Genomic DNA, 12,079 nt, shown 5'->3' with positions numbered 1-12,079 from the left:
GGCTGATTGTACCTATCAACGGAACACATTACAATCATTACTGGTATGAGAAAAAGAATTATGCCACTTACAATAAGCCCGACTTTTAAATTTATCGATAAGTGGAAAAGTATGAGTCATTTTATTGTTGCTGCTTTTTAGTAATTCATCAAATATTTTATCACATTTAGCAACATTAAAAAAATTTAACCTCTTCTTGTTGATTCTTTTGAACCGGCTATAGAGAGGAACAAAATGAAGATTTGACCTTGGCTGGCCAAACTAAATCGGCAGCATACACTTCATGTGGCTCGTCATCTGAGCTACCTTGGTCACAATCGACTATATGGACGTTGTGATGAGCCACTTTTGGTGCATCTTTGCTTTATATTTCACAAGCCAAAGCTCCTTGGTGTAATTGGGTTAGTGTAAAAAAATTAGGTATCATATAATTTTTCTTTTAGATATGATCGTAACCCATTAAATGCTAACCCTGCTAGTTGCTTATCAGCAACCTAGATCTAGAAGCACAAGTTTCTAGTATCTCGGAATCTCCGAATGTAATCATTAACCGAATCCTCATGTCCTTGTCGTAATGAGGCTAAGTCAACTAATTCTAACTCATAATCTCCTGAGAAAAGGTGGTTATGAAATTTTCATTCTAATTCCCCCAATAGGTAATAGAGTTAGGTGGCAGGGTCATGAACCATGCAAACGTGGTACCAGTAATGAGAATAATTGAACGCAAAAAATCCTATCTATCGACCAATTCTCAGCGGGAGCGCGGACCGTCTGCGATAGGCGGTCGGATAATCCACGACTGCGCAGAGGGGCTCTTGTCTTCTATGTGGGCGCGCAGACCGTCTTTGATAAGGCGGCGAACCGTGTGCGTGTGTGTAGAGTGTTTCAGGATCTTCTTCACTACTTGGATCTCGCCCTCAAGAGGGACCCGTAAGAAGGAAAGATCCTACGGTTGTTTTGGGATCGACTTTCCATCCAAGACACATCTAAATGACATAGAGTCGAGGAGAGATGAAGATTCGGGACGAGAAATACTAATCTTAACTAAATAATGTGACTCCTAGGACAAGAAATGTAAATCTAATGATAATAGATTGATTCGGATCGATTGTGTCCCTCTAAATTGACGGTACCCCTTTATATTTATATGGGGTCCAAACCTGTTTCTAGTTGTTTCCCAACAGATTCCCGTGTGATTAACCGAACAAGCACGCACATGAAAGGGTCTTTCGTCCGAGTTAATATAATCATGGAGCATCCAGACTACACTCGCGGACCATCCAGGACGCGGACCGTCCGACCGTTTTCAGGTGCCAATAAATTTGGTGCTCAACATCACTCTTCACATTAGCGCCTCTTCTTTTTTATTTAAAAGAACAATTCTCTACATATTTAAGTAATATTATTACAAGTTGTCAACTTAACATCATGTTTTTGCCAAGCACTCGATCAGATGCCTTAACCACTATTATTTCACCTCTTACGTGGAGCGACTCGAGTGCAAATGAAAGCACCGCTAGCAGACATATGCATGCAGACTTCTAGTAGTACTATATACCACACGCATGCATCTATCCAAGCCACACAGCATGCAGCAGCTGGCCTGCTGCTGCTCTCCAACACACATGCACGTACATGACTGAATAAATTTCTCTCTCTCACACACACACACGCATAACACAGCATCATCTCGATCCTATCCATTTATTTTATGCAATGGCAACATAGCTTGGTAGCTTTGAATCGCCTGGCCGAGCAAACACTATCTGCATATATATCGTATACAAACAGCAGTCAGCCGTACGTCCAAATTAAGTTACCAAACTACTAACTTATTTATATGTTTGTGTGGATATATAGTAATTAAGCGCGTACCTGGTAATCTATAGCTGTGCGTGATTTGAACAAAGCCGCAGCGTAACTTAAATAATACTCCCAGGTACGGATGAATTTGTCGTCAAATCCAAGCGCAGAAGCTTTTCTGCGCGGAATATATATATTATCAAAAGGAAACCATGAGAATCGTCTAGTGCTGAGTAATGCATGTTGGTACATATATAGATGAGGCGTTAGCTTGAGTTTGTGGTGGTATATATTGTATTTACTCTCTGTTGGCCACGAAGTTGTCCCTCCAGTTCATTAGGGTAGTGTAGTAGTGGTCCCCAATATTCTCAAGGTGCTGAATGCTGCACAGGAGTGAGAGTACTCACATCAATACAGAAGGTGCTGAATGAATGCATGCATGGATGGCTTTTGTTCATCATATCATCAAATTGAAAAGCACATACTTGAGCCTTGATGCATTAGACATGGCAGACACAATCCGGCCTAGAGAAGGTAGGCAGCCACCGGGGAAGATATATGTCTTGAGAAACTCGGGCCGCATCCTCATTTTGTCATACAATTCTTCTGGGAGCGCGATGGACTGTCCATGCATGCATATAATTAAATTTGTGTCGAACATGATGGGAAATAGTTAATTCTTGTGACAGACTGTTACAATCGTAATCATACAATAAAAAAATGCTGCACCTGGAGGACAAGTAGGCCATGCTCTGCCAAATGATACTCGCAGCACCCGAAGAAATCATCCATGTACTCATGCCCAACATGTTCAATCATTTCACTAATAAATGACCATATGCACGAAGAAAAAATTATTTGTCAGATCAACAATTCATCTATATCTTGTGTATATGATCAGTCCTCTTCAATATGTGGGCACAGTAGTATAGTACTCACCAGCTTATAATCCTGTCAAACTTATCGCCTGCCGGTAGTTGACGGTAATCGCAAAGGAGCAAAGTTATGCGGTCCTACATAAAACAATATATACAGTTTTTTTTTGTGTGTGAAATACAGCACACAAGTGGTGGTTGTATCTTGGTTTTCACACTACAACAACGAAGAAAAAAGGTACACCACTGACCTCTAACCCAGATTCTTTCACCTTTCTCTTCGCGTATTTCAGTTGCTCCTCAGATAATGTGATTCCTGTGTACTTGCAACCGGTTTGCTTCACCAACCGTATTGCTAAAGTGCCCCAACCACAACCAATGTCAAGAACATGGTGCCCTGGCTCCACCTTAGCCTTCAGTTCAATCGATATGCATGATTCATTGCATTGCAACATCGTATAAAAAAGAAAGGTCATCTAGCTTGATTTCTATATGCAATTAAGCTTTTAGTAATTAATCAGGTAATGCATAGTGAGGTTTGTCTCGAGATTAGCTAGGTAAGGTTATTTATTATGCAATAGTATTTGAGCAAATTACAACAAATGGATTTTATGATCCTCGGTCTTACCTTGTTAATGAGACTGTCAAGTTTGCGTAGTTGGGCTGTTTCTAAGCTCTCCTCCGCCACCTGCCATTATATATAGAACCAATATATATACACTCACAATACTATACTAGATAATTTTCTATCTAGTTCCAGAGAAAGAGGGGAAAAAAGCTACATAAATTTACAGGTTGGAGATGGAATCACGAGATTCGCAAACCTTAAAAATGCCAGAAGAGTACGTCATTGATGGATCCAGATAAAGAGCGAAGAAATCATTACTCTGCATAAAAATATGTGACAATAATGAAATAAATCTTTTTTTACTTAAGTAAAATATTTTTATAAATACGAACAAAGTTCACTAACCAGATCGTAGTGTTCAGATATATTTTTACGAGCTTTGGATACACTATTCTTCCGCAAGGCATGACGCAAAAAGTATTTTGCAAATGAGACTCCAGTAATTCCAAGCAACGGCGACCACCAGGCTTTCCTTGTATTGCCACTGCAGGGCACATTTGAACAAGTTCAGCAATAGCACACATTCATGTAAGGTCATTCACATTGATGAAACAATCCAGATGTTTCTCTAAGAATTATGATGAGTTACATATACCTAGCAGTGCTGCTCAACCTCTTGAACTCACCTCTATTAGCCAGTATGATCTGTACCAATATGGCTCATAGATTTAGTCAGAAAATAGAGACATAGTATACCTGTGTGAACCCATGTCACTAAACTAACATATTCCATCAGTATAACATAGTACGTCTCTATAGAACTGAGATCTCAAACATGCTTTTAATCATTTAACATGTTTTTTTTAGAAAAGTAGGTTTGCACACTGTTATTATTCTGAGAGTAAAACACAGTTTTCAGCATCCAAGTTAAGCGTATTTGGGGGCACACCCGGCCGCCGTTTTTAACATATTGGAAAGGTCAAACAGAAATCACATTAATTGCGGTATAAGAATAGTTATCTCGAAGTTGCTTTCCTATAGCGTTGTTCTAAGTTCACTGGATTTTATAAATATGTAAAAAAAAAAAAACAATTAGACCAGACACTTCTTACCCGTACAAGGTTCACAAGGCCTTTTCGGTGATCAACAAATGAGATTTGGCCATTGATGTAGGCAGATGCAAAGCCAAGGTCTCCTTCTGTTGCAGCCTAATGAAAAGATGAGGCACAGCGAAGATGTATCTCACATGAGATCATCAATGTGATGAACAAAGCAGAATGTAGTTTGAAAGGCCAAAAGAAACTTGGAATAAGACAAAAATAAAAGAGAGAAGGACACCTTCCAATAGAACTGGGGATCGTGAACGCGTATCGCAGATTTTACATGACATTTTTCGCATGCTTTACCAAAACTGAATGTAGTGCCTCCTTCTTCGAGTATACTGTGTGCACAGAACTGCTATGAGGATCTTAATTGGGTAGCAGAGAGATTGTGATGTACAAGGGTTTGTTTGTTCTAGTCTCACCAGAAGTTACCAATGGTTATGTATTGGTCTAGGCTTCTTGCTACAAGAAGACGTGCGCCCGCCTCTGTCCACGATGAGACCATCGGTTTTGGGTTAGACAAAAGGTCACATTTCCTTCCAAGCAATCCTAAAGCTGCTGCTTTCCCAGCCTGAATTAATTCAGTTTGCGACAAATAGAATGCACTCAGTTAAATATCCGCATAATAATATTCAGCACCTTTAATTTGTCATGGAACCTAAGAAGGTGATCAGGTGCGCATGGAATACCTTAACACTGTCCTCATGGTATCCATAGCCTGTTATTCAAAAAGAATGCCATAATACTTCATACTTAGTATATTGTAATTGGTTAAATAATGGCATGCAGCAGGGTTGAAGTGAAGCAAAAGTGGTCACCTTGATATGAGCCACAGAACCAGATGCCCCTCTTTCCTTGAATGCTGTTGAGCTGAAGATTAGCCTTTGCAGCAGCAATGGAAGGAATTGGATGGCTAATATGACATTTAAGCAATACATGATTGGGAACACGAGGAGGGTTAAGTGTCACAAGTAGAGGCCCGGCAGATTCAATGTTCTAGCAATTCAAATGTAGGACAGAGAGTCACATATTGTGTAAAGTATATCATAAATATATTCTTTCATCAACCATCATGCAAAAAAAAAACTAAAGCCACATTATGAACGAAGCTACCATGCATGTTACTTAGTCACCTCAAGTATATTTAGCCAGGAGGTAACACAGACACCACTGCTTGTTGTCCCCAAGAAGTTCCTAGCGCTCCATGCAGAGGAATTACGCGGCATCAGACTTTCATCAGAGTGGAGGTACGCGATACTGCGAAGACGAAAAATACAAGAATTAAAAAGTTATTGTATCAGATCATATCAACCAGGAACACCGGGATTTATTTATAGTGCTAGTGCATGTGTTACCTCCGGATAAAATGGAAAGCTCCTAGATTCTTCAGTTCCTCATTTGTTGCTTCAGCTCCTAATACTTTTAGTGCATCATGTGCATTAATACCTATTATGATCCTATCGTACGTCTCCACCGAACCATCAACCTCTAAAATTTGGTATCCTGCTTCCAGTATCGTAACATTTTTCTCATCAGTTAATAAGTAGGGTAATTTTCTATAAGCAACTGATTAACAGGAGTGGGTACCAGATAGTTCAAAATTTCTTTCATCAGCCTAATAAAGTTGTTGTCTTAAAATTTGTGGATGTTTTGATCAAAACATTGTATCGTATAAATATTAGTAATTCAATTTTAAGGAATATATGTTTTATAAAACAATATTGTTACTCGTATAATTGTTTGATATAACAAGTTCAATGTCTTAAGTGCTATGGTGTAAGATGAATGATTATTTGTACCATTGTAAGGTTTATGAATGTAGCCTAGGATGTAGAATGTTCTTTTAATAAAATAAAATATGAAAAATTTGGATAAATGATGCAATAAGTACTAGAATTTTAATAGTTAACATGCATAAAAAATAGCAGCAACTTAATCAAATGTTGAAAGCTAAAATATAAATCAAGGATATTACAAAAAATGGGTGCAATAAGAGCTTGTATAACTTATGCTTAGATTTCAGCACATATATCACACACTAGAAAAGAATAAATCCTAGAAGTTTTAATTAGATGCCCTAATGGACCCTCCATGTGATTACACATGAGACCAACTAAAAAACGATAAATCATATACATTCTTATAAAGATTAGAAAAAATGGCCATCAAACCGTGGACTATAAACATCATTTATATTAATATCCGTTATCTCTATAGCCAAAGGAGAGCATTATGGATATATATATAGATTAAAATAGATATATATCAATAATAGATAGTTTTATTTACTACACCTAAATAGACACTATTGTGTATATCTACCAAGGCTATTACTTAAGACAATTATGGTAGAGAAAAAATATTTAATACAACCACTTTTATTAGCCATTGTCTCCAAAAATTGTAGCCCATGTTAGAACATGGTTTATTGGTTTGACTGAATATTATTTTAAATATATGGAACAATGAATTTACCATCGTTCGACTTTGAAATAGAGTTGACTTCACAGCCAATCTTGATCTGACAACCATTACTCTCCAATTCTTCCCTTATCTGTTCATAGACACAAACTGTGTTCATATGATACAAGACGATCCTAGCTAGTATCCTACATATATTTTACAGAAGAAAAGTTGCATGTGGAACCTTGTTCACGTAGGACCCCGAGCCACCTTTGACCGTAAGCCATTTTGAGCCACTCAAAATCTGGATACATGCAAAAATTCCACTGGATTAATTAGAATCGTATAGCACAAGTCAGATTCACATGACACGTAAGGTGAATTAGAGTGGAGAGCAAATAAACATCTATCTGAACTGTATTAGATGTATATTTACCTCAAGTAGCTGATTGTCGCGGAAAAATGAAAGAACAAAGAGAGCAGGGAAGCCCAGGATTTCGTGTGACGGACTGGGCCAAATGCATGCACACATTGGAATCTGCAGAAAAATTTCCAACATCCTTGAAATGATATGTGTGAGAAGCTGGGGATGAGTGCATGCAAGTGAATTATAATTAGTAGCATACAAGGTAGGCATCCTGGAAGAGCTGCGAATATCTATGTGATAGAATGAATTGCCCCAAAGTTTCATTGCGGTTAGGACCACTTCTGTGGTCCTCCAGGTACCTGCAAATCAAAATAAAGAATCAATTTTTTATCAATAATTCAGCATGAATTTATATGGCCGGCCGGCCTATGGCAGAATGCACAAATAATTCCCCATCATCGAACTCACTTGAGGGCGTGATTCTTGAACTTGAATATCTCATGGACCACGAGCCAGAATCTGGGGCTAAGCAAATTGCTCTTCTGCGCCAGAACACCAGACATACCACTGCGGCTACCCCATTCGAAGCTTTCACTACTTTTGTTTAGCCGCATACTTGCTGAGAATGACATGTCTGATGTGCACATCTCCACCCCTAGCCTTTCAAACCATTCCATCAAGTTTGGGCTTGTCACCTGCAATTTAGATCGTGAGTTACAACTTACTTACAACAGACGAGAGTAGCAACGCCATGCATGTAAAACCTACGCATACGAGAAATTTAATTCTTTCAATACATTAGAAAAGATGTTAGTGTAATAAGCAGCAATGCGTGCCTCTGAAAATCCATTAAATGGATTGGAGGGATTAAAGTCGTCTGCCACTGAAAAGGAGACCTCTCTCTCAATGAATTCGAAGGAACACCCAGCACTGATCACTGTCTCTGTCTCTGTCGATCTCCACCAAGTGGCTCATTAATAGATTTTGGAATTTGTCTGATAGTTTTCCGTTTAATTATTTCTTACTATGAACTTTCTAGCAGGTAGCAATTCTGTTTATAACAAATACTAGCTAATTAACCCAAACGAGAGCATTATATGCATGGTGGCCAACGGTTTGCGTGCATATATATGTACATGCATGCATGTTCCGCACCGGGTTGAAGACCACGGGGCCGAGGTCGACGAGGACACGGCCTTCTTCTGCTCCGCCGTCCACGGCAACGGTCTTGGCGCCGCCGAGATGGTCCTCCTTCTCGTACACGGTGACACGCACGCCGCCACTTCTCGCTAGCTCATGCGCCGCCACTAGCCCGCTTAGGCCGGAACCCACCATCGCTACCCTCATCTCTCTCTCGATGTTCCCTATGCTAGCTGCTTTGCAAGTCACGGTGACATGCATGACGCTTCTCCGATCCGTTTATATAGAGAGAAATCGTCGTGTTCTATTAGTACTTGGCTTGGGGGTAGGAGTAGCCATACAAGGCATATAACTCCGGCCTGCAATGGCTGGCCAGCAATTACTAGCTAGGAGGTATGGGCACTGAATACCTGCTCAACAGTGAAGATCGATCGGTACAGTGCCTCTGCAGATCCAAAGAACAACTGCAATTACCCCACCCCCACCCACCCCCACCACCCACCAAAAAAATCTTGAAATTGCGATATATATTGTTATATCGTATATATACTAGTTCAGTTGGTTTTTATTCTAGGTGATTGACAAATGACAACATACATGGCACGAACGTTGGCCCAGTGGCAGACATGGTGCCTAGTTGGTGTAATCGTCTCACTCGGTGCAGTGCACGTATATAGCTGTGTACCTGGAAGGAGAGAGGACAAAGCATCGATCAACAAGAGAAAGTAGAGGACAAAGCAAGCAATCATATCACTTATGAACACTGCTTAAAATGTGATTACCGTCCTTCACTCGAACAGGTAAACTCTTGGAAGACACTCGTTTTCAAGGCCTGCTCTAAGAGTAATAGTACGCGCAAGAGTGTTATGGGGCGTGCCTTTTGGAGATATGTCCAATAGACAATCATAAACAATCTTGATTAAAGTCCAACCCGTATTGAGATTAGAGGTTTAGGGACCATGGCCCATTAACACGCTCTATAAATATATAGGAAGGGGCTAGAGTTACGTCATTCCACCACACGTGCAAACCCTAGTCGCCGCTTGCTTTGGACCTGGCTACGTGACCCTCGTTGCGCGCGCGGTGCTAGCACATCAGCGTACGACGCTCCTGTCCGTACGTGTGGACTACGTGGAGGCGCAACTACTATTGTTGCGCTGATCGACTATGGAGGAGGAGACGATCGTGATCAACTACTTCCTCTCCATCGACGCGCGCCTACATGGAATCGCTACTCCAACTCTTCTACTGTTGCGCTTCACATCTAGTGGTAACAATCCATGATCTTTTACTTACAAGTTTCCTAGGTGACGTGGTAGAGATGTGTCTAGCATGTTCATCCCTTACAGCGGTACCAGAGCCATTTTACGTAGTTTTTAGTCTGGATCTAGGTTCATGAGATGGATCTCTTGATGCATGAATTGATTAGATCAATTGATCTTAAGGGTTGAAGTAGATTCATCGTTTACGTCCCTTCTCGTAAGTGCGGACCACCATTGTTATCTTATATAGTGGCGTACATGTAGAAAACATTGTCCGCCTAACTTGTTTTTGTAAGATGTGATATGAATGCTATGGCCATAATGTCATGTGATGATATGTGTGTAAAATTTGTGCATGCCTGCTGTCGGGGAAATGATCCACAGGCCCCTGGGGCCCGCCAGTCAGTAGAAGGCCAGGGGAAAGGTTTGCCCTAGAAGGACTCGTCCCCGGTTAGCCCCGAGGCACCGAGCCCGGGGTCGGGCAAGGTAGACCTGAAAGGGGTGCCAGACGGATCGAGAAGAAGCCACTCGAGTGGATTCCACGCCTGACTCAGGAGTGGCCCGTCTTAAGCTACCGGTCGCATTAACTGCACCTGGCACCGAGCCACAAAGGGAGAGTCAGTCCACCTTCCACTCACGATAGATGGCCCCCTAGGCATGCGGCCCACTCATGACCTATCGACCCTAGGCCTGAGTTCACTGGCCACCTAAAGGCCCTGCAATACGATGGGTCGCGCCAAGACCCAGGCCTCTAGGTATGTTGTTTGACTCGACTTCCAAGCCTCCAACAATGTGTTGGAATACGAGGCCCTCGTAAATGGCCTGTGTATCGCCATAGATTTGGGCATTTGACGTCTCAACGATCGGGGAGATTCCCATCTTATCGTGGGGCAAGTGATGAAGGCCGAGAGGTGATGCAGCTCGAAAGGTCAGGATGAGGCTCAGGGTGTGGAGTTCCAACTCCAAAAATATAGAGGACTTAGTAACTCGTAAGGGTTACAAGAGATCAGGCCACCTAGAGCTTACCTGCCCCAGAGTTGTTGAGAGCCAACAGACAAGCCTACACACGCCGGATTTCGACATTAGCTACCCCCACGGCGGCACGAGCTGTGCGCAAATCCCTCTAGAGATCTTCCACCGACAGTCCCGTTGATGGTAGAGAGCCAGACTACCTAGATGGAGGACCCCCCGATCCCCCCTTCTGCGGACAACCGGTCCACGACGCAGCTGGCCGCTTCATCATAGCCCTCTACGATATCCATGAGCCCATCGTCTAATAAAGACGAGGGGGCTCCACAATATCCCAAAGAGTGCAGCCTGACCGAAGCTCCGCGACGCGACAAGTAGCGCTACGACAGTCCCTCGGTATACACCAAAGTCGATAATATCCTAAACACTCTATTGCCTTAAGATGAGGAATGGAGGGAGTAGACGACAACTGTATGATGCCATCTATTATTAATTGTTTATGTGTAAAATTATTGTAGATGACTGCTATACCAGTAGATTTTTCATGAATTATATTTTGTAGTATATATGCCATCTATTTTGATGAATTAATCTGTTTCTGATGTCAATATCGCCGTGCATATATTTTGAACCTCAGACAAGATAGCAGTGAATACGAGGCGTGTATGGGGAAACTATAAACTAATCTGCGCACAAGTACTGTAGCGAGCATGTGCGTGACACGGGCGGGCAGAGCCATTCATGTCAAAAATTAGTACACACCAAACCGAGTAATGAGGTCTCGTATCAAGGGCGCATCATCCATTTATGGCAAAGTTCGTACGCACACCAAACCCAGTACAAAAAAAAGCATCGGTCTCTATCACCGACCGCCCGAAAATAGAAATGCATGCAGTTGACCTCCTAGCTACGTTCCTTATCTAGTGCCATTTATAGCATCTATCAAGGTCTTGATTGTACAGCATCGATTGAAAATCTACTATAGTCAGATTTCCAACTAGGGGTAAAAAACCCATTTATATACTTGTAGTGTACATTTGTCACCCCAAGAGAATATCGAGTTTTGGTTGGCCACCAATTAAGGCCCATTTGGTCTGAGGGACCCTCTATTTTAGTCTTATTTAGTCTCTAAATTGTTAAATGGTAGGACTAAAACAATGATTAAACTAAAAGTGGAAGCAGTTATACCCAATGCCCAACAGGAATATTTCACTTGTTTAGGAGTTCATCAAAATTTAGGGCATGTTTGGTTACTTTAGTGCAAGGACTAAAGTTTAGTTAGGAGACTAATGTTTAGTTCCTACGCTGTTTGGTTTTAGAGACTAAAAGTATTCAAAATGCATTAAATGAATCATAAGAGGACTAAAATAACCCTAGCATTCTTCCGTCATTAGTGCAACTAAAATAAAGGAGAGGCGAAATATGGAATTTATATGGTTCACTACCGGAATCAGCTACTTTGCCGTGTGTCTCAAACACACGACAAAGGCTATTTTACACTCGGCAAAGGCTTTGCCGAGTGTAACACTCGGCAAAGAACGCTCGACGAACTGTACATCGGCAGCGGTCTCTTTGCCGAGTACTTTTTG

General features: G+C 41.4%; 1 protein-coding gene across 2 annotated transcripts; it reads right to left on the bottom strand.

Annotated features, from left to right (window-relative positions):
- Window positions 1-1,339: 1,339 nt before the first annotated feature.
- On the bottom strand, window positions 1,340-8,580 carry LOC103652693 (Cyclopropane-fatty-acyl-phospholipid synthase). Of its 2 annotated transcripts, none has more exons than XR_004857647.1 (24): window positions 8,275-8,536; window positions 7,588-7,814; window positions 7,379-7,478; window positions 7,189-7,290; window positions 6,997-7,056; window positions 6,825-6,903; window positions 5,705-5,852; window positions 5,483-5,606; window positions 5,168-5,345; window positions 5,039-5,067; window positions 4,772-4,920; window positions 4,585-4,687; window positions 4,359-4,454; window positions 3,902-3,951; window positions 3,652-3,790; window positions 3,503-3,565; window positions 3,307-3,366; window positions 2,930-3,091; window positions 2,743-2,816; window positions 2,533-2,626; window positions 2,289-2,425; window positions 2,054-2,186; window positions 1,876-1,981; window positions 1,340-1,766 (listed from the first exon to the last, which is right to left on the bottom strand). XR_004857647.1 is itself a non-coding variant. In XM_008679638.2 (24 exons), exons 1-24 carry the CDS (start codon window positions 8,518-8,520, stop codon window positions 1,710-1,712), a joined length of 2,664 nt encoding a protein of 887 aa, XP_008677860.1. In that variant the 5' UTR covers window positions 8,521-8,580; the 3' UTR covers window positions 1,340-1,709. The 2 variants fall into 2 exon arrangements, 1 of the variants encoding a protein (XP_008677860.1); XM_008679638.2 differs by having other exon boundaries at window positions 2,106-2,186; window positions 8,275-8,580.
- Between the last annotated feature and the right edge of the window lie 3,499 nt (window positions 8,581-12,079).

The sequence above is a fragment of the Zea mays genome, chromosome 4 (genome assembly GCF_902167145.1).
Source record: "Zea mays cultivar B73 chromosome 4, Zm-B73-REFERENCE-NAM-5.0, whole genome shotgun sequence".
Classification (NCBI taxonomy): Eukaryota; Viridiplantae; Streptophyta; class Magnoliopsida; order Poales; family Poaceae; genus Zea; species Zea mays.
The sequence above is the reverse complement of the archived record's forward strand: the minus strand, read 5'-3'. Positions and strand labels throughout refer to the sequence as shown.